The following is a 20,557-nucleotide window of genomic DNA, read 5'->3' as shown; positions in this document are numbered from 1 at the left end:
CTCCTCTTTTTTCCCTGCAACAGACAAACATCAGCTCCCCTCCCCAGGGGATTGTTAGAGTATTAGAATGCTTTCCCTTCTGTAGAGGAAGGGCTGCTAGTGCTATTATGAATCCTTTTAACTGAACTCACAGACTTCCTTGACTCATCACCAGAGAAGACTGGGAGCTGGATTGGAAGTTCAATACTGACAGCCGTTTCTCCCACCCACCCCTTCAAGGAACAAACTTTGCTTGAGAGAGGGGGCCCTACTCTCCCTGTTTCCCCATCAATTGAACTTCACTTCCAGATCACATTCTCCTAGTATTCTTGCTGCAATACCCAAAAGCATTTTTTAGCATCTCAGACAAGATGCCTAGTCTTTCTCTCTCTCTGTCTCTCTCTCCTTTCTTTCTTTTTGGCATTGGAATTGGCAAGTAGCTGCCCTTGTCTGATACAACTGTGAAGTCTTCAGTGCATCAAGTCTGGACCCCTATGCTCTTCTATATTTCCTTCTCATGTGCCATCATTTGGTGTCCCTGCACCCTTCCCCAAAATGGTTGGAACAGAGTGGGGTACTCTGCCCCAAGCAAATGTGGGAATGCAGTCTTCGATTGGTACAAGGGTTCTGATAGTGCAAAGAAGAAAATAAGATCACAAAATTCTTCGCCCCCATTTCAGATGTTTCCATTGGTCAACAGTCACAAAACTTCATTGTGATTGTGAAACAGTTGGATTAGTTGTGAAAGCTCTCCCCCTTTAAATGTTTGAAAGTAGAATGGGAAAAAAAGGTTGAAATAGTTGGGGGAAAAGCTAAATCAAATTAAGTAAAATTGTGCTCCAAGTCCAGAGATGGACAAGTGGCTTGGATAGTTGATTTTCCAGAACAGAGGGAGGGTGGTGAGAAAGTCAGAGCCTGGAGCTAATGAAGAGCTGGCCCCCGACCCAGTGGATTTTCCCACCATTGTGTTCCCCTCCCTGGTAGCTAGCCCGGGAGGGTCCCAGGGGAGCCCTGGGCTTAAGGCAGCCTTGTTATGTAGTATGTAACCTTGTCTTTAGTAAATGATGTCACAGGATAGTTACACAAGCCCAGATCGATGAAGGACTCATGCAGCGAATCCATCGATCCCATTTCCGGGGAGAATTCACCCTTTGTGACCCGATGGGGGCGGGGGCAGGAGTTTCATCCGAAGAGGCTCTGATTGAAGGATTTAATGCAGGCCCTTTCCATTCCTTTCTCTTTCTGAGTCCCTGGGCAGTAACAGCCGGGTAATAAACTACTTTTCATTAAAGAGCTATGTGGGACAGGAGAGGTAGGGGGACATAAAGGTGGCGACAAGAAGGCACAAATCCTTTCCGAGACAGAAAGCCAGGATGGGGGAGAGCCGCGTTCACTTTCCCCAAGCCTCCGCCCTCCAAAGCCACCCCGAGTTTTTGTGCCCAGCGGGCTAGCCCAGTGCCGCGCCAGGCCTCTGGCTGCTCTCTCGGCTCTGGCTGGGGCGCGCCGACCCGCCCCTACCCCTCCGGCCGCCTGCAGCCCCCTCCCCGTCTTCCCGAGCCCCTCCCCCGTCCCGGAGCCCCTCCCCGCGCTCTTCCCCTCTCCCCTCCCCTCCCCTCCCTTCCCTTCCCTTCGCTGCCTGCCGGGCCCTGCCTCCGCCTCCTGCGCCCACAACCTCCGCCTGCTCCAAGCCCCCCGGAGCCGGAGCGCCGCGAAGGGGCGCCGCCGGCCCCTCCCCGGCGCGCTGACAGCAGGATCTGGTCCCCCGCCCCGTGCCCTCGCTGGCGGGACACACCCCCGGCCCTCCTCTGCTCCGCCAGTTCCCGCCGGACCCACCGGGCGGCGGAGAGAGCAGGCGGGCGGGCGAGCAGGAGCCGGGCGGCTGCAGCGGCGACGCGGGAGGGAAGGGGCGCAAGGCAGGCCCACGGGGAGCCTCACGAGACGCACGGAGCCCTCGTGCCCTTCGGGACCGTCGCCTGACCCGGGCCGTGCCCGTGGGCACAGGAAGCCCGGGCAGCGATCGGCTCGCCGGGCCGGTGTGGCGGGTGGCGGCGGGGACCCGGGCTGCAGGAGCCGGAGCAGGGCCGGGATGAGAAGGTGACGCCGCCCGGGGGCGCCACTCGCTTTGTGGGGAAGATGCTCGCCTACTGCGTGCAAGATGCCACGGTGGTGGACGTGGAGAAGCGGAGGAACCCCTCCAAGCATTATGTGAGTACTGTCCGCTCCCCCCACACCCATATACCCCAGCGGGGGGCTGGCCAGGGCGCCGGGTGGCCCCTAGCTCCTCCTCGCTAGTAAGTCCCGGAGCTGCGTGCCCTCAGGGCAGCCTGTGGCTCTAGAGTTTCTTTGCAGGGCTGTGATCTTCAGGGAAACCTTTTCTGTCCTTTCTCCACTCCCCTCTCTCCGGTTTCTTTTTTTGGCATTGGAATTGGCAAGTGGCTGCCCTTGTCTGTTACAACGGTGAAGTCATCTGTCCGCCTGAGCTTTGATGGATTGGGGCGGGGAGGGGGGCGCTTTCGTCAGCCCCTAGTTGAGCGACTCCACTGGGAAAGAGCATCTTCCCGGCGCTCCCTGGGGGCTCGGGTCGCTCGCGCTCGCTCAGCCCGGGATGCTTTCAGAGGCTTGCCCGGAGACCCGCGCCTCGCACTCTGCAGCCCACGTTTGCTGTCTGCCTGCCTAGGCCTGGGTCTGGGGGCAGAAGGAAGCGCCGTGTCCCCTGCCCCCCTTCACTCTCAGCGCCCAGCTTTGATTTCCTTCTTAAAGCTATTGTGTCCCGTGGTGTGAGGAGAATTGTGGCTTTTCCTTTTATCCCTCCTCTGGACGTGACCCTTAACCGGGGTCATTTCCTCTTAAGTGATGCTCCATCTCCAGACACGAGAAGGCAAATGTTGGCTGTGTTGGGCTGGGGATGTGGCTCAAGCGGTAGCGCGCTCGCCTGGCTTGTGTGCGGCCCCGGTTCGATCCTCAGCACCACATACCAACAAAGATGTTGTGTCCGCCAAGAACTAAAAAATAAATATTAAAAAAAAAATGTTGGCTGTGGTCTCCAAGGAATGGCCAACCGCCCCTCCCCCTACCTTCCCCAAACTTAATGAGAAGGGGCTGAGGTTGACCGGGGGCCGGGCTCCAGGCTCTGTGTGACAGTCCCCTTTTCATCTAAGCCAGTCCTGTCTTCCCATCCTTCACACCTTAGGAAGTAAACAGTGTCTCTGACATTTGAAGATGCCTATCTTAGCACCGTGCTCCTGTCCTAGAGAGAAAGGAGATCCACAACCCAGTTTCCAAAGTACAGAGGACATGGTGACAGCAGGGCTGCATCTTATTTGCAAATTAAGCATTTAAAAGGAGCATTCAGAATGCTCAAAGCATTAATTTTAACAATTAAAACAGGCTGTTGGTTGCTGCCCTAGATTGCCCATTGATCTCTGAAGTGCCTGTTATTTCCCTGCTGGAGGGGAACTGGGGTTTGTGGTACTGTCAGCCTCAGGCTACTCTTTCTCTGGAATCACCAGGAGCTCTGAAGAGGGAGTTCTTTACAGTTGAGAAAGTGTGACTAGGGTCAGGTTGGAGAGAAGGTTAAAGTGATCAGGCAGGGAGGTAGGTGCCTGTGGGGGATATTTCCTGACACACAATCAGAGAGTCAATCCATTTGTGTCATCTGGCTTTGCAAGCTTCTTCTACTGCCATTACAAGAAAACTTTTGGAGAGCTTGGATCACCAGTTGATCACCCTGCTCCCAGGACAGATGCCCATTTGCACATACCAGGATTTAGAATCAAACCGGTTTTCCTAACCTCTTTTCTCAAGTTTTGCAGGCTAAGTTTAAGGGTTCTGTTTTCTAATCCTTGGCAGAGATTGGCACTGCTTTCAACAGATGGCACTCTGCTCCAAGACCCAGGCAGGTGCTTTTTTAGCTCTGGATTTTAGACATTTTAAACCTTGCCTTTTAGCTCTGACCAACAATGCCCAAGATTACAAATGCACAATCTGTTGGCAACAAACCAGGAGTGTTTCCACCAGGACCAGGGAGGGTCTTTCTGGGGGCTCTGAAGTTAGGAGGTCTTATTCAATGCCTAGGTTGGCCACTAACTAGCTGTACAACCTTAGGCAAGTTCTTTAACCTCCGTGGGCCTCAGTTTCCTCGTTTTAAAAGTGCGGATAATAATAGTATGTACTTCAGAGGGCTGTGGGGAAAATTAAATGAGATCATCCATGTAAAGCACTTAGCCCAGTTCCTGGCACATAACAAGCACTCATTAAATGGTAACTGACTGTTGGTGAGATTCTGACTAAGAAAGTGTTTCTGAAAAGCAGCTATTAATGGTCTGGCAAAAAGGAAGAAAGTCTTTGGGTCTTAAGATTGATAATAACGTGTGCTGTATGGGCAACACAAAAGAAGTCCTGTCCAGTTCTCTTGAAATGATCATTTCCTCCCTTTTTACAGACAAAGTGTTTCCTGGGACAGCTCCGCTTCCCATGTAAGAAGCAATGACATAGTGTTTGGGACAGGGAGTGATGTCACTGAGCCATACAGATTTCTGAACTGAGGTCCTGGAAAACAATAAGAGGAGAAAGTGTTGTATGTGGTGGGATTGTGGAGCTGGCAGGGATCAAGGACTCATCTGGTAGATGAGGAAACTGAGAACCGGATGGAGTAATATGCATCACAGCTGTCTCAGCCTCTGAGTTGAACTGGCCTTTTGCCTGTGGTATGGGTTTTGTTCATCAATGGTACCTTAAGTCTGGCTGAGGTTGACTAGAAAGACAAATATCTGTTGGTGGAGAGATTCCTCTACATTTGGGGCATAAGGCATTAAATAGGGTGTCCAATAATAGGAAGCAGGGGCAACAGGGACAGAAGGAGCCAGTTGAGGAGGCTGTGACCCCTGAGGCTTGGAACTCCTTCCTCTCTTGGCCCTTGGGGTGTGGACCTCATGCACAAGGTTAAGTGTTCTGGGTAAAGTACTCTGGTGTGGTTAGCTGGCAGAATGTGCTGTGTCCAAGTTGTATGTGTTCTAGAAACCTCTACACTGGAGAAGCATGCCTCCTTCTAGTCTGCCCTCCACCTATGGTGAATGCTGAGTCTGTGGTTTGGTAAATTGCAGAGGAAAGAGGTTTTATGGGATGTGCACATTAGCCAGAACTCGCTGATGAGAGAGGCCTGGGGCCCAAGCAGGAGGAGCTCCACTGGCTCCCAAACTCCAGGAACACATGCAAAGGTTCTCTCAGGACATCCAGCCAGGGGCGTGCTCATCTCCATGAGGAGGGAGAGCTGCCTGGGGTCCTGTGCTTTGGGTCTGTTTATGCAAGACAGGCCAGTAGCCTCCTTCAGTTTGCATGATGCCGCCAGCCCTTGGCTTCCTTTCTCTCTGCCAGCCCCTGCTAGGGGTGGGGCTGGGAAGGGGGAGCAGCTGCTGCTTAGGTCCGGCTCCTGGCCCGGAGCTGGGCCCCTTTCCTAGTCTTCATGAGCTGCCCACAGGAGACTGTAGGAAAACTGGCCACCACTTGTCCTTAAAAGGGTCCTGCTAATGCTGGATGCAAACTGCAAATTAATCCCATTTGGAAGCTTTCTGATAGGGATTGAGTTCAGATTCACATAATTCTTTGTGTTCACATGAGTATAGGTGTATGTTGAGCTGTATGAGAAGCTCGTTTATCTAAAGCAAACGATGGATTATGTCTGTTTGGATTTGGACCATCATTTTCTTTCCTGAGTGTTTATTTCAGACAAATACCAATCATGTACATTCTGATATCCACAGAACTCTTTAGGGAAAACAAGTAGTAGCCAGTGTTAACAGCTACCATCCATGGTGCCTAACACTCAACATGCATGTTCTCATGGGATTGCTACAGTTCATCCAATGTACTCCTGTGTTGGGGAGGTTCTTTGATTTCTTTTTACAGATGGGTTAACAGGCTAAGAGAGGTTAACAAGATTGCATGGGGTCTCTCAGGCAGATCTTGGGAAATGCATATCAGTTTACATCCAAAGGAGGAGAGATTCTAAGATGGGCCCTCTCTTCAGTTGGAACATGAGTGGGGAGGCCAGGCTCAGGCCTGTACAATGGGGGGTGGTATCAGAGGGCTGCCTCACTGTATGGGTCGTCCACCAGGAGGCAGGTAGGTGAGTTTGATGGGCAATGATGGGAGGTCCCTGGGGATTGGGAGGAGTGGAGCAAATTCAGAATGGTTTCTGTACTCAGTGATGTGCAGAGTGAGGAATGAAGGGTGGACCCTGTGGAAATAATACATTCTCCCTGTGTTTAGATCATCACAGATTTTGGTGTGGGTCCTTGGAACCACATTTTTAGGAATTGACCCCAAACTCATTCATTTCTGAGCCCTTAGACTGTGGCTCCAGCCCACGAGGAGTGAGGATGTACAGCTGCAGTCTGAAAAGGCCTTCTCCAGGGCCAGTTCCGTTATGGAAGGAATGGCGTTGGGCCGATTGGGTTGGCCTCTGGTTCTTCCTAGCTGTGCAACCTTGAACCAGTCACTCTGGGGCTCTGTTTCCTCCTGTAATTTCACAGGGCTTTGACCTGTCATAATTCAGGGGAAAGCTTCTACCCAGAACCTGGCGCCCATCATGGGTGCTAGCTGCATACTGGTTTCCATGTGGTATTCCTCCTCACCAAAGCACTGAAGCACATCTGGGACCTTATAGGTGAAACGGAGAGCAAAGGAAAGACTGGGCAGAAAGGAAGGCCCAGCTGTTCATAGTCTGATGTGAAATTGGGCTACTTGCCCCATGGAAAACACCCAGTCCTGGAGAAACAGATAAACATGGGACAGCTGTTCAGACCTGGAGGGGATCCTGAGCTGAGCTTGGAACCTACTGATGGCTTCCTGATAGCTGAAAAGGGAAGGAATATGGGTTGGGAGAGAGGAAGAAGGTGCTCCAGATAAAAGCAAGGTCAGTAGTCAGTGCCATACAGGGGTGCGCACTCTTGCCTGCTCCCCATCTCTCTCTCTCTCTCTCTCTCTCTCTCTCTCTCTGTATATTCTCATGCACAGGAACAGGAATTGTTTCTTCTCTGGAGAGGGAAGTGATTGAGGGGTGATTCACAGGGCTGACGAGGCTCCTTGCTCATGGAACAACCAACCACATCCTTCAAGACCGTTGGAACAGGGATCACAGCCAGCCATTTATCCTGGTCTTGCTCAGAGCTCAGTGAGGGTTTTCTGGGGGGCAAACTGGGGTTGGGATCACCATGTGTGGTGGCAGGCAGAGGGGAAGGGAAGGGAAAAATAAACCTTTTTGATGTCAGAGGAGACCTTTTCCAGCTCCAGAAATATGAGCACCAGCTGCTGCATTTTCCGGAGAGATATTCTGGGGCCAGCAGAGTTAACGGGCAGTGGAGGCCAAATTAGGGAGCGTTTGGGGGGACTTCTGACTTGGGGTTTGCAAAGCAGCTCCCTGGAAATTACCTTCTAATTTCCTCAGCTTGAGTCACTGACCAGACTATTTCTTGGCCAGAAAAAGTCTAACAGGCAACTCTGTTCTCTTTTGCATCCAAAATAAAACAAATGATAGTTATACATACAGTAGTCACACGTACTCCTCTTGAGTTCTGAGAATCCAGGAAAGGGATAATGGATTGGGACCAAGACCCAAATGACAGGAAGGACAAGGTGTGTGTGTGTGGGAAATGAGGTGGAGATTCTGGCTTTGGAAATGGGTCCTGAGCTAGGGCCAGAGGTGTCCTCTGCCATGACAATTGCCAAAAATAATGGACGCTCCCACTAGGGTGGTCAGCGTTCAACAGGCCAATTCCCAGAGTTGCTTCCTGCCTGGTGGGGCTGCTGCTGCCTGCAGGGAATCAGTTGCAGGCAGGCAGGTGAATGGGATGTTAAGCTGACCGCTCTCCTGGCCCACATAACCTCCAGGCAAATCACTACATCAGCCGTGGGGACTGAGCCCCTGCTGCAGGCACAGAACTGACCAGAGTCCAGTCAGGATGGGAAGAACTAACTTGACACCTTCTGGGATGCCAGGCACTGTGGAAGATGCCATTAGAGGGCATTTTGTGTGAACTCTGTTCTACGGGACTCTGGTTATCTCTCCTGGACTCGGCTCTCAGCGGGAAGACAGTGGCAGCTCACCGATTTGGGAATCAGAGATGGGGAGTCACCACATCCCATCCTGAGGGCAGGAGAGGTGCCTCTGGGGATGCTGTGTGTCCTTGAGTACCGACTCTGGTATCCCTGGCTGGAATTCCATCTCCTCCTTATACTGCCTCAGTTTCCTCATCTGGAAAAAAATGTGGGAGATCGGACCTGGTTCACAGGCTCAAGTCCTCCGTGTGAAGAGCTTAGAATGACACCTGACACATCCAAGGTGCAGCATACATGTTTGCCATGTGAATCATTAAGTCTCTAAGATACTCAGAGGGGGGAGTGCTCCCGGGGACCCAGAGTTTTCAGGGAAGGAGGATGGTTCAAGAAAGGCTTCGTGGTGGGCCTTGGGGAGTCATTAGGATTGGCTAGGAAAGAGTCGGATTGAGATGGGAAAATCAGGAAAAGGGATTCCCAAAAAGGGAAAAGCAAAAGTGTAGAGGTGGAACGGGTCAGGAAAATCCAGGCAGAACCTAAATGTGGGGAAGAAGGATGAGGAGAAGGTCATAGCCAGATCCTGAGGGCCTGGGGTGGCAGCTCGGGGGATTCAGAGTTTATTGAATAGATCCCTAGGAATCTCTGTTTTCTCACCAAGGCTGGGGGACAGTGACAATGGCTTCTTGGTACCAGACCTTGGGTGGGCTCCAGAACGGACTCTAGGGTTGCTCTTGCTGCCGTGGCTGGAACAGGGCTAGGTAAGGACTGGAACCTTTTTCTAGTTTTGCTTTGGGGACGCTTGACTTGGCCAGATCCCAGACCCTCCTGTTTATAGCTCTTATTTCTAGGGGTCAGGCTGCCCCATAAAAGTTGATTGCACCCAGGCTCTTGGGAGGGTGGGCTGTGGAGGAGGAGAAGGGGGAGCAGCCAGGAGTGAGGTGTTAGCTGCTGTGGGTTTGGCTGGCAGGCCTATCCTTAGATGGCCTGGGGGCTAATACCAAACAGCTCCAGGGTAGCTTCGAAGTCTCTCTCAGTGTCATCTGAAACACTCACACTAAGGTTGCCTTCAACTCCAAGAGCTTTCTGAACTCATTTTGAGTATTTTAAATACAACTACTTCTTCATTTATTTGACCCCCACCACTCCTAGATGTTCTAGCAAGTCTTATTCTTCAGGTGAAATGTCATAATAAAAATAACAGCGCACATTCTGAAATGCTTTCTATGTGCTAAGAGTTGTCTGTGGATATTCTCAAACAGCCCCTCCAGCCTGCTGGCGTCCACATCACCCAGGGGAGGGCACCCTGTGCAGCCCATGAGTTGCACTTGTCATGGAGCTGTGGGCTCCAAAGCCTGCCGTGTCCCCTCAGAGATCCTGAACTCCCTTAATGACATTGTATGAACCTAGGGGACTGGGCCCCCAGGGGGTTCAACCTGAGACCTTACTGGTTAGTCTCTCCAGCCATGAGCTCTTCCACACCTCACTTTCCTCTTTCTGGAACTCCATTTGCCCATGTAGAAAAGGAGGTGACTGCTTCCTCTCCGGCCTGCCTTGCAGAAGCCATGATGACTACTTTGCAAAGCCCAGAGAAAATCACTGTAGGAGGCTCCAGAGCCCTTAGGCTGGTTTCTTAATCCCGTGGGGCAGAGGATACTTTAGGAAAAGAGCTCTTCTGGACTCCCAGAGAATCTCAGCAAGGCTCACCTGCCCAGCCTCCTCTTGAGAAGGTGTAGCCAGGCTGACTCAGGACACCTCAGACCCTCACCCTGAAGACCTTTCTAGAATACCACCTCTGGCAATGACACTTTGCTTCTTTCCAAACCTGTCATTTTGGGGAATGGGAAGAGATATGCCCATCTCTCCTCCTCCTTACCTGAGGGGAGGAAGCATCTCCCAGGCGGCTGAGTTAACAAAGAGGAAACAGCTGTGCTTTCTGCCCAGCCACCCTGAGGCATTCTCTGACCTTTTGCTGTCATTTCCCTCCCAAGCCTGGGTGGAGGCACAAGCAAAGCGGAATGGGGCAGAAGCCCTTCCTCCGAGTGCGTCAACACAGCATAAATTATGTAGTAGGGGCCAGTGTGAGGGGCCATCTAATCTGTCTCTGGGATCCCGGGAGTGTGAACTTTAGACCTGGGGCTGTTGATCATTCTTATCAGATCTGACCGAAATTCCTAGGAACAGGGGGTGGGGTTGCTGCCCCATGCAGATGGTGAACCTGTTGGGGGCACCAGGTAGGGTATGAGCTCAAGAGGCTGTGGGCTGGTTTGCTTTGCCCATCACAGCGCCCTCCCTGGTAGAGGCCCCTGCATTTTCTTTTCTCAAGGAATATTCTTACTTGGTAATAGTTGAAGCAGAACTTGACCTGTTTTACGTCACCACCATTGTCACGCAGCCACCACACATTTTGTGCCAGGCACTGCCAGCCCTCTGATTTATAATCTCCGGCCCCAACACAGACCTGAAGGGGCTGCATTTTTAACCCCATTTGACTTGAGCCTGCAGTTCAGAAAGGCAAGGTTGCTTGTCAGTCAAGCGCACAATCAGGAGTGTTTGCCCCTCCCCCAGCTGCTGTCCCTGTGCCTTACACACTCCAGGGTTGCCCAGGGTCTCACGCCCAACGTGCTGTTCTCCTGTGGAATGGCACCCCCATTCTTGTTTGGGAAGCCTGCCTTGCCTCTTTTGCCCACCCTGAGTGTATAGGGGCTGTTCCTGTCATTTGAAGTGGCTGCTTTATAAACTTTCATGGTAGGCCCGATTCTGATCCAGCTTTATTCTGTTTCCTGATGGCCCAGACCCAAAAAGCTATTTTAAGGGACTTGCCTGTGTGGGAGAATTTCTCTTTGTGACAACAGAGGAGGAGGCCCAACTGCCTGGCATGGTGCTAGCAGGGCAGCTCTCAGAGGGAAACTCCTGAATTCTGCCTTCTGGGCCGGAAGGGATTAATTGAGCTCTCAGCACAGTGCCTGGCACCCAGGAGGGACATAAGTACTTGTTGATGAGGACCAGGTTCCTGGAGGTGGCTGCCAGGATTTCTGCTGGCCTAAGCCCCAGGGGGTTGGCAAACTGATCCTTCTCTTACAGAGTTGAGGTCTGTCCTAGAATGGATGTCTGAGCTTTGGTTTCAAGCGGGATTCGTTATTTAGTCATTGCTCATTGGCAACTTGAGAAGAGCAGTCTCATTTTCCCCATGATTCGGAGCTGATCAAGGCACCCTTCCAGGTGGGGAAGTGGAGAGTTGAGTTATTGGAGCCCCTTTTAGGTGCAGGCACTGGGCTAGGGCTCCTTGTTTGTTGTCTCATTTGACCCAAGGCAGGCCCTGGTCATCATCTATGTCATATACATAAGAAAATGGACTCAGAGAGGCACCACATCTTGCATCTGGTATTTACTGGTGGTAAATGGTGGGCGGCAGGGTTTGAGCCCAGATCTCTGCAGCAACAAAACCTGTGATGTTTCTACTGGGTTCCCAGAGGTTGGGTTGCAGGGTGGGTGTCCTTTTTTCCCCCTGCCCAGGCCGGAGACACCCACTCATGTCAAAAGTAGCTGCACGTGCGTGGCCTTTCTCACCCTCTCTACTCTCCCTCAGACTTTGGGCTCTGTGGCTGTTCCATGCTCTCAGGGGGGTCCTCAGCCTGCTTTGTGGCTCTGGAGGTGGGGGACCGGAACACTTAGCACTGCCCTGGGCTCAGAAGAAAGGGAGTGTGTTGCAGTGGGTTTCCCACAGAAGGCTGGACATCCAGGGTCATCCAGATACCTTTTCTGACAGCTCCCTCAGAGGCCAGGGACTTAGGAGCTCATGGGTCCCAGATAAAGCATCAAGGATCTGGATGAAACCCCAGGTCACCTGCTCACTCTGACCTCCTCTGAGCCCCTCTATTTTATAGGTCTGCAGCTGCTGGTCGAGATAAGATAATAAGCCTATGGGGAGGTATGGTCTCTGTTTTGGGTTCGAATTTTTCTTCCCCTTCAACTCTTGTCCAGGATCACTTTTGAAGTCCTGGTCCTTCAGAGGTCCCAGCTGCAGGGGTTCTGTCCTCTCCTTAAGGATGGTGGATAGCACAGCTCTGTGGTTGGAGCAGGGGGCAATTTAATCTCCTGTCTTCTAGCTGATGCGCAAAAACTCCAGCCTCAGGCAAAAAACAGGCTCTGGAAACTGGAATAAATCCCTGGGGAGAGACTGAGGTGCCAGCGGTTGGAAGTTGAGGGCAAGAGGATAGGGACAGGGCATGGATAGCCTCTGCCCATTGTCCCAGGTGGGTTATGAGTCTCAGCCCTGCCTCTTAATCTCCATGGGTCTCTGTTTCCTAATCTGTAAAATGGGAATAATAATAATACCTACCCCATATGGTTGTGACTCTGTGTAGCGCTCGGCATATAATAGCTGTTCAATAAATGGCAGCTGTTGTCATTAACATCATTATCATCCATGATTTTGATCCATTTATTTCTTCTACCTTCCGGAAGCTTCCCTGACCTCTCATCCTAAAATATTTCCTGTCTGTGCATTTTAAAAATGATTACTGTTTTACTTCTCATTTAACACCAAGAATGGCCTTGGGTTTCCAGCTTTTGGCAAGCTGTTACTTACTCATATTCATTCTTCACTACTCGATGCTCCCAAGCACTGAGGACACAGCAGGACGGATGAAAACCCCTGCCCTTTTGGAGTTTACATTCTGATGGAAGAAGGGGAACAGTAAACAAACACATGGGGGACAAATGCTGTGGAGAGAACTAAGGGAGGGTGAGGGACCAAGGGAGGGCTGGTGATGTGGGGGTTGCTGTGCTTTTTGTGGAGGGTATTCAAGGACAGCCCCACTCTGTGGGTGACTTTAGATAAGACTTGAGGAAGGCAAGGAAGTGAGGCTTGTGTCTATTTGGGGAAAGTAGTTGAGGGAGGAGGGAACAGCAAGTGCTAAGGGCCTGAGGTAGGGCCATGCCTGACCTCTCTAGGCAAGAGCAAGGAGGCCACTGTGGACTGATGAGGGAAGAGCAGCGGGTAGTGGGGGCAGGGAAGGGGGTCAACCTGAGCCCCATATCCCTCCCCGACCTGGGTGGCATGCTCTGTTCAGGGATGGGCCTCGAAGATGGAAACTGGCCAAAATGCTGCTGGAAAAGTGACTGGGAACTCTTTGGGGTTTGACCCTGATCCCCGGGGTGGGGCCCTCTGGGGAGATGCCGTCGTGGTCAGCAGTGATGGGGATAGGAACTCCAGGGTCCCGGACAGTGTGCACATTAGGAAGTTTTGGAGGCTGAACATAGTCTTGTACCCACCATGTGTGAGGCACTGTGCAGAAAGCCCGGAGCCAGAAGTGGGGAGCCCTGTGAGGGCAGCGTCCTGCCTCTTCCACACCCTCCTCAGGCCAGCAGAGCGTCTGCATCATGGTAGGTCCCTGATCAGTGTGATAAACCCGGACTGAGGCTTTGTTCTAGCAAAGCCCCTTCCTCCCACCCCACTCCTATTTTTACCACAGCTTCTAACTTACAGTTGTAGGAATTGGTTGGTGGAAACTCAAAACACATGTTTCTATCAATATAATCTTGTAAATGGTGCTAAGAGTCTCAGGTCTGCCCACCAAAACTCTTCTCTTTCTCCCAGTTGACAGAATTACATCTCAAAAACCAGAGGTCTTCAATTCACCTCCTTTATGGGCTAACCTGGGAACCTAAATGCTCGGTGTATTGATCCAGGAAAACTATCTTCCGTATTCACAGCGAGAAGGAAACCCCAAGGCCAAGTCATACAGCAGTGGCAGCACTGTTGATATGCCAGGCACGCTTCTAAGCACCTTTAATCTCAGAACAACCCTATGAGGAAAGCACTAGGGTGCACCTCTCTTTGCTGATGAGAAAACAGGGGCACAGAGAGATTCATTTACCAGCTGGGGCTCCGAGCCAGGCAGGGGGACTCAAAGTCCTTTGGGAAAACTTGCTCTATAGCCTCTCAGGGAATCCAACCAGCCAGTCTCACAGCAGCCCAGGTTGGCCCCCTGTGGGCCTTGCCTGCGACACTTGTTAACCGGTGTCAGAGTGAGGGGATCCAAAGCCATGGGAGGCCGGAGGAAGCAGTCTCTCTTCCCCAGACAGGAAAAACCATTTGCTCCTGGAACTCGACACTGAAGGGGGTGGGTTTGCTCTGGGAAGTTGTCTTCCTGGGCCATTTGCAAGTCCAGCCCAGGGGGCTGGGGGTGTTTGTTGGTGAAGGCCAGATTAGGGTGTCTGGCAAGAGAGTTTTTGACACCTAGACCATTCAGCTCTCAGCAAAGCCCAGCAGGTGGTGGGGCATTGATTTGCCTGGGGTCTGGCAGCCTCCCCACCCGGCCCTGCTCAGCTTATTGTTGGATGGAGGCGGGTCCTACCCAGTCCTTCCCTTTTTTCTCCAGCCCCAAAATAAACAGCAGCTGTCCTTGGCTCCATTGTCTGCTGGCCCCAGGCTCTTGTTGGCCCTGCACCCTTGGGTTCCATGGCATCAGGCATTGGGGCCCTTTGGCTCTATGCTATGGAGCCTGCCTTGGGCCAGCTAGTGTGCCCTGGCTAGCCCTCTCCCAGGCCTGTTGCCTCCCCTCTGGCAGTGTCCCTTCCTGTCCCGGAGCGAGGCAAGTGTGAGTGGTACCCCTGAATTGACCTCAGCTGGGCTCCCGGCTCTGCCCCTTACTTAGCTTATGGCCTTGGGCAGGTAGCTCAGCACCAGTCCTTAGTATCCTTGTCTGTAAAAGCAGCTCATAGTAACTCTGTTGCAGGGTGTTGTGAGAACTAAGTGCAGTGCTGTTGAGGTAGCTGGGCAGTCGTTGAGGGCAGGCCACCTGACTTGAGATCCAGCTTTGCCACTCAAGAGCTGCAGGGCCTTCAGGGAGGAGGAAGTTCTCTGCACCTCAGTTTTCTCATCCGAAAAATGGGATGATCAAAGCATCTCCATGCTGGTAGTGAGGATTAAATGGGCTAACGTATGTAAAACATTCAAACCTGTGCCAGGCCCACGTAGGAGCCCAGGGAATGGGACTTTTTGTGCTCCTCCAAGGAGCTTGGTCCTTTAAGACAGGTGGCTGGGGGTGCTGTTTTACCACCCCAAAGAACCAACCTGCCCGTGCATAGCAGAGAGCCCGCAGAGTTACTGCCCCCTAATCTGACTTTGAACCTGGGCTGCTCAGCTCTTTAGCTTGGCTTTGTTTTGCCCTGTGGTCAGAAATCCCACCTTGGGACTGACAGGTGGTGGCAGAAGTGCTTATGAGTCAGGGTGGAGGCATGAGAAAGGAGGCTGGGATCACTCTTCCACTTGGTTCTGCTGATGATAGAAAGTGGGAAGAAGATGGCGGGCTTGCCTGAGGTCTTCAGCTGCTGAGCTGATGCCCCCGCAGTGCAAGCCGTCATCTGGGTGAGGTCACACAGGGGTGTTCTTCTGCAGGGTCTCTGGTCTTTCCAGAGCTGCAGCCGGGAGCCAGCTCATCAGGCTTCCCCCTGGCTCCGTCCTGTGGTAGCTTCTTGCTCTCTTTGGCCTTCCCTTGTGTTTGCCCCTCTTTTGGAAAACTTGTACTGGGAACCCCCCTTAGAGCATCCAAAAGGAAAAGTCGTCACTCTCAAAAGGAAAAACAAAATGGCATTTGGCTCTAATTCTGTTGGGCCGTGGTGCCTGGTGCCACCGTGGGCACACCAGTTCCCACAGTTCCCAGTAAGAAGATCTCACTCAGGACCGAGGATTTGCACTCTTTAGGAGCCTGAGCCTTTAAGAGAGGTGGCTGGGCATGCTGTTTTCGCCTCCCTAGCCTTCGTCAGTTCTCACTCAAGGAGAAAGGCAATGGCGGCTCCATTCCCATCATCTGGGGATGTGGCCTACTCATGGATAGGGGAGGAAAATGTGGCTGCACCCCAGAGAGGAAGGGACTCAGCAGATCAGAGCCCCTGCCTGAGTTCATATGTCAGTCTACCTTTTCTTGCTGTGTGGCCTTGGGCAAGTGACTCACCCACTTGGAGTTTCAGTGCCCTCTTCTGTAAAATGGGGCTATTCCGTCCCCATGGCATCATGGGGAGGTTTACCTGGGCGAGGAAGAGGAGAGCACTCGGAGGCTGGTGCCCAGCTAGTGCTGTTAACGGAGCCCACATGGCAGGAGAGTCGCTTCCCAGAACTTTAGAGGGCTGCATGGCGCCTGTGACAGAGGCAGCGTGGACGGAGCCTGTGGCATCTTCTAGAGAGAGGCTCTATGAGGGTCATACCAGCAGGCGAGTGAAGGTGACCCTGCCATTTCCTAGCCGTGTGCCATGAGCCAGTCACTTAACCCTGCCAGGTGTTTTCTCAGCTGGCCCTGGCCATGGCCATGCCTCCTGGGGGGTTGTGAGAGCCGGGGACAGCATGGAACTGCCAGTGGGCTCTTCCATTCATGTGACCAGACCGCCACAGGGCTTGGCAAGGGGAGGTGGAGGATGGTCAGGGGCTGCCGCCTAGAATTGCCTTCTTTGCACACCTCTGCCCTCAGAAGCTTCCCGGTGTTCACTGCTGCAGGTCCGCAGGTGCCGAGGGCGATGGCGCCTGCTGGTACCCACAGCACCCCAGTTTGATCGCATAACCCACACTTCCTCCGAGGGACCCTGCCAGGAAGCAGAACAGGTCTCCTGTCCGTCTCACAGACGAGGAAAGGTTCTGAGAAGGCTCTGACTTCTGGAAGTGTGCTGGACTCTGCTGACGCCCTCCCCCTCATGCTCTGGGCCCCCCTGAGTCTACCTGCCATGCTGCAGTGTGTCCAGCACCCTGGCGGTGCCCATCCTCAGGCTTTTGACCCTTCCCTTTTCCCCTTCTCACCTCTCTGTATTAGGGCCCTTTCCAATTTTGTGGCATAAATGAGGCTTGCTGTGCTCCAGCAGACGAACCTGAGGAAGGTCAGGGGAAGGGCCACCCCCAAGCAGCTCAGGTTGGGGTCAGCAGCCTGCACCCAAGACTGTCTTCAGGTCTGCTTCAGGAAGAACCCGACTAGGAGCACATTTCTGCTAGCAATGGTGGAGAGAGGACTAATGTCACTGTGGTCCCTGGGTCCCCAGGCCATGCTGTCTTTCTGAGGTTCTCCTACAGGAAGCAAACCTTTTTTGATGCAGGTCTTTTTGTTGCAATAGGAGGGCGGTTTCTGGAGTGAGTCAGAGTGTATGGGGTGGAGGATGCTTGATAAATACAACAGCTTCTAGGGGCTCATGGGGCCTAGGTTTAGCCAATGCAGACATGATGGAGGGACGCTGGCCTTGGGAACGTGGACTCTGACCTTATAGAGACTTGCCCCAGAGAGAAAGAAACGAACAAGGGACTCAGGGACACTAGAAATCTGATGTCTTCATCTATCACAGATCAGGCTGGGAGAGCAGCGTTAGTTAATAAGGGCCTGGAGGTCAGGGTTGCTGGCCTGTGGGCTCAGGTACATGGAGACATAGATGAGGAGACACTGTATGTGTCTGTCATGAAATTCCTGTCTGTAAAATCTGGCTATTTGGCAGGGAGTTGGACATTATAAACATTAAAGCTTCTTGTGACAGTGTTTGAAGTTGTGGAGAAACTGGGTATTTTACCACCCCAAAGAACCAACCTGCCCATGCATAGCCCTGAAACGATAGGACTCACTCAGGCAGCACAATTATTCAAAAACCATCCTCTAATAAGGTCCCAGGCCCAGTACTATTAATTTAAGTGCTCAAGCCATACAGTATTGACCTTATGTTGGCTCTTCTGATACTGACCTCCTATTACAACAAAAAGACCTGCATCAAAAAAGGTTTGTGGGGCTGGGGATGTGGCTCAAGGGGTAGCGCGCTCGCCTGGCATGCGTGCGACCTGGGTTCGATCCTCAGCACCACATGCAAACAAAGATGTTGTGTCCATCGAAAACTAAAAAATAAATATTAAAAATTCTCTCTCTCTCTCATAACTAAAAAATAAATATTAAAAATTCTCTCTCACTCTCACTCTCTCTTTAAAAAAAAAAAAAAAGGTTTGCTTCCTGTAGAAGAACTTCCAGAAAAATAGCATGGCCCGGGGGCCCGGGGGCCACAGTGATTTTAGTCCTCTCTCCATCATAAGGTAATGAAAGCATCTTTGAGAAAATAAAGAAAGAGGTGTGTGTGTGTGTGTGTGTGTGTGTGTGTGTGTGAGAGAGAGAGAGAGAGAGAGAGAGAGAGAGAGAGAGGGTGTAATTAAAGCAGTTACATCAATGTCTACCAGTCCTATTCGGCAACCATCCTTATAGTCAGGCTACAGGGTTCAAGGATGTTCTGATTGTGTATAAAAGGATGTCATGGATCCTCACGTGTCTGTATATAACTGCCATTATTCCTCCTCTTCTGTGCCAGGCAGGCTTAGTTAGACTTCATGTTGCTCCCCTTGAATGGATCAGGAAACAGGATTGAAGGGCTCAGTCAGAAAACTCAAGGTGACACAGCTAGTAGGTGGTAGGACAGGGATTGGACCAGCCCTCACTCCTGCCCTGTCCTGCCCCTCGCCCTTTGGAAGGTGGGCCTGTGGATGAGAGGGTGCCATGTCACTGCGCTGTGGAAAGGGCTCCCTCTGCATCCAGGACACTCACTCTGGGAACATGATTTCTAGCCGAACCATAGGAAAGATGTGACCAGGGGGTGGACAGAGATGCAGACTGTGGAAAAGCAAGGGAAGCCTTGGGGAGGGGCAGGGGAAGCTTAGGAAGACCTTGACTTTACCTCCTGGGTCTCAAGGAGAGGATTGTATAGAAAATTCTAGTTGGTAAGGAACTTTGTGCCTCACTTTTGTGCCCTCAGAGCAAATGTCAGCTCCCCTCCTCCTGCTGGCTCGTGGGACCTGAGTTCTTTGAGTGTGACAGTTCCACATCCAGGTGCAGGGCTAGGTGGTGAAGATCTGTCACGCCATCTGCTAAGTAATTTGGCCTCTACTAAGTGCGCAGGCAGAGAAGCACACCTCCGAGCCGGGATTCCTGGAAGGCGTGGAGAGGGTGGACGGACGGCTCCTCAGCCTGAGTTCTTGGCAGACCAGACAGTGGGGCCACAGGGTTGCCTGGCTGTTCCCGCCCAGGAGAGCTCACATCAGAGCAGAGGGAAAGCCCAGGGAAGCTGCGGCCCCAGATGCGACTTGGGCTGGGACACTTGGGATTTGCTCCTGTCCTAGGGCTCACATGTACTTGGGTTCCCAGAGCTGCTGGGAGAGGGCCTCTTGGTACCCAGCCAGCTGGGTGACTACAGACAACTCCACAGAAGCAGATAGTTCCTGCCAGTGTCCCCAGGAACCTTAAAGGGCCACCTATGCCCCCCCCCCCTTGGAGGGGGCAGTGATGGCCCTTAAAGGGCCACCTTGACATCAGTCAAGACCAGCTTTGGAAAGAATAGGACTCACTCAGGCAGCACAATTATTCAAAAACCATCCTCTAATAAGGTCCCAGGCCCAGTACTATTAATGTAAGTGCTCAATCCATACAGTATTGACCTCATGTTGGCTCTTCTGGTACTGACTTGGGTTAGGATGTGGTGATATAGCACTGTGGTTCCAAGTGGCAGGGCTTCTGGAGCGAGAGTCTCCACTGGTCATGAGACTTGGGGCACATTGCTTAATCTCCCTGAGTCTCAGTATGCCCTCTGTGTAATGGGGCTAACAAAGTGGCACAAACTCGTAGAGTTGGTGGCTGCACAGAAACAATATGTTTCCTGGTGAAAACACAGGAAACAGTGGACACTGGCACCCTCACTGAGCTGCCCCAGGGATGACAGCTGCTAGCCCCTGCCTTTGGGAACAGCTTTATTGGAATACAATTCCTGTACTGCACAAATGACGCCTGTGATGTACCCAATCCAATCGCTTTTATTATACAGAGTAGTCACAGAGTTGGGCATCTACGACTGTAATAGTCCATTTTAGAATAGTTTCATTACACCAAAAAACCTGTACCCTTTAGCCATCACCCCATGAGTCCCTCATGAGTCCCCGGTCCCTGGCCACCACTCTCTGTCTGTAGATTGGTCTGCCCTGGACATTTCATGTAAAGGGAGTCTTGCACACTATGTAGTCTTTGTGATTGGCTTCTTTCACTAGCATAGCATGTTCATGTAGCTCAGCCCTTTCTATGGCTTGTAGGGTGAGCTAGGTGGGTTCTCTGGGTACAGACCCTCATCATGGCTCTGGCAGGGTAGGGGCCAGCGGTCCTAGGCGCAGGTTCCACAGAGCACACCCCTCCTTAATCATATCAGCGCATGGACTTCCCCCACCCCAGGACCTTGAAGCTGGCCAAGGCTGGGTCTTTCAGGAAGCCCTGATCTGGCCTGTGCTTTATTCCCAATACTTCCTCTGGCCTGGTCAGAGACCTGGGGGAGGGGTGGAAACTGCACAAAGCCTTTACTGATCTGTCCCCCAGGGACTCTCTTTCCGGGATGGGGTGGGGAGAGAGACAGAAAAGCATCTTTATTTGTTTTTAATGTTGATGAACTCCCCAGCCCCGCTACCAAGTTCTGGTGAAAGTTTCTGCCCTCTTCCCTGGAGACACAGGGTCATGGGACTTCTCTCTTGGGGGCAGCTGAT

General features: G+C 52.2%; 1 protein-coding gene across 2 annotated transcripts in view; it reads left to right on the top strand.

The window, feature by feature from the left end:
- The first annotated feature begins 1,614 nt into the window (after positions 1-1,614).
- Positions 1,615-20,557, top strand: part of SH3PXD2A (SH3 and PX domains 2A) — a 228,236-nt gene continuing 209,293 nt past the window's right edge. For both annotated transcript variants that reach the window (XM_081267955.1, XM_081267954.1), the window contains exon 1: positions 1,615-2,184. In XM_081267955.1, the coding sequence (XP_081124081.1) occupies positions 2,113-2,184 (72 nt within the window). In that variant the 5' untranslated portion in view covers positions 1,615-2,112. The remainder of the gene's footprint in view (positions 2,185-20,557) is intronic.

Source organism: Spermophilus citellus, assembly GCF_964194105.1.
Source record: "Spermophilus citellus genome assembly, chromosome: 15".
Classification (NCBI taxonomy): Eukaryota; Metazoa; Chordata; class Mammalia; order Rodentia; family Sciuridae; genus Spermophilus; species Spermophilus citellus.
This window is presented reverse-complemented; position numbering and strand designations above follow the sequence as displayed.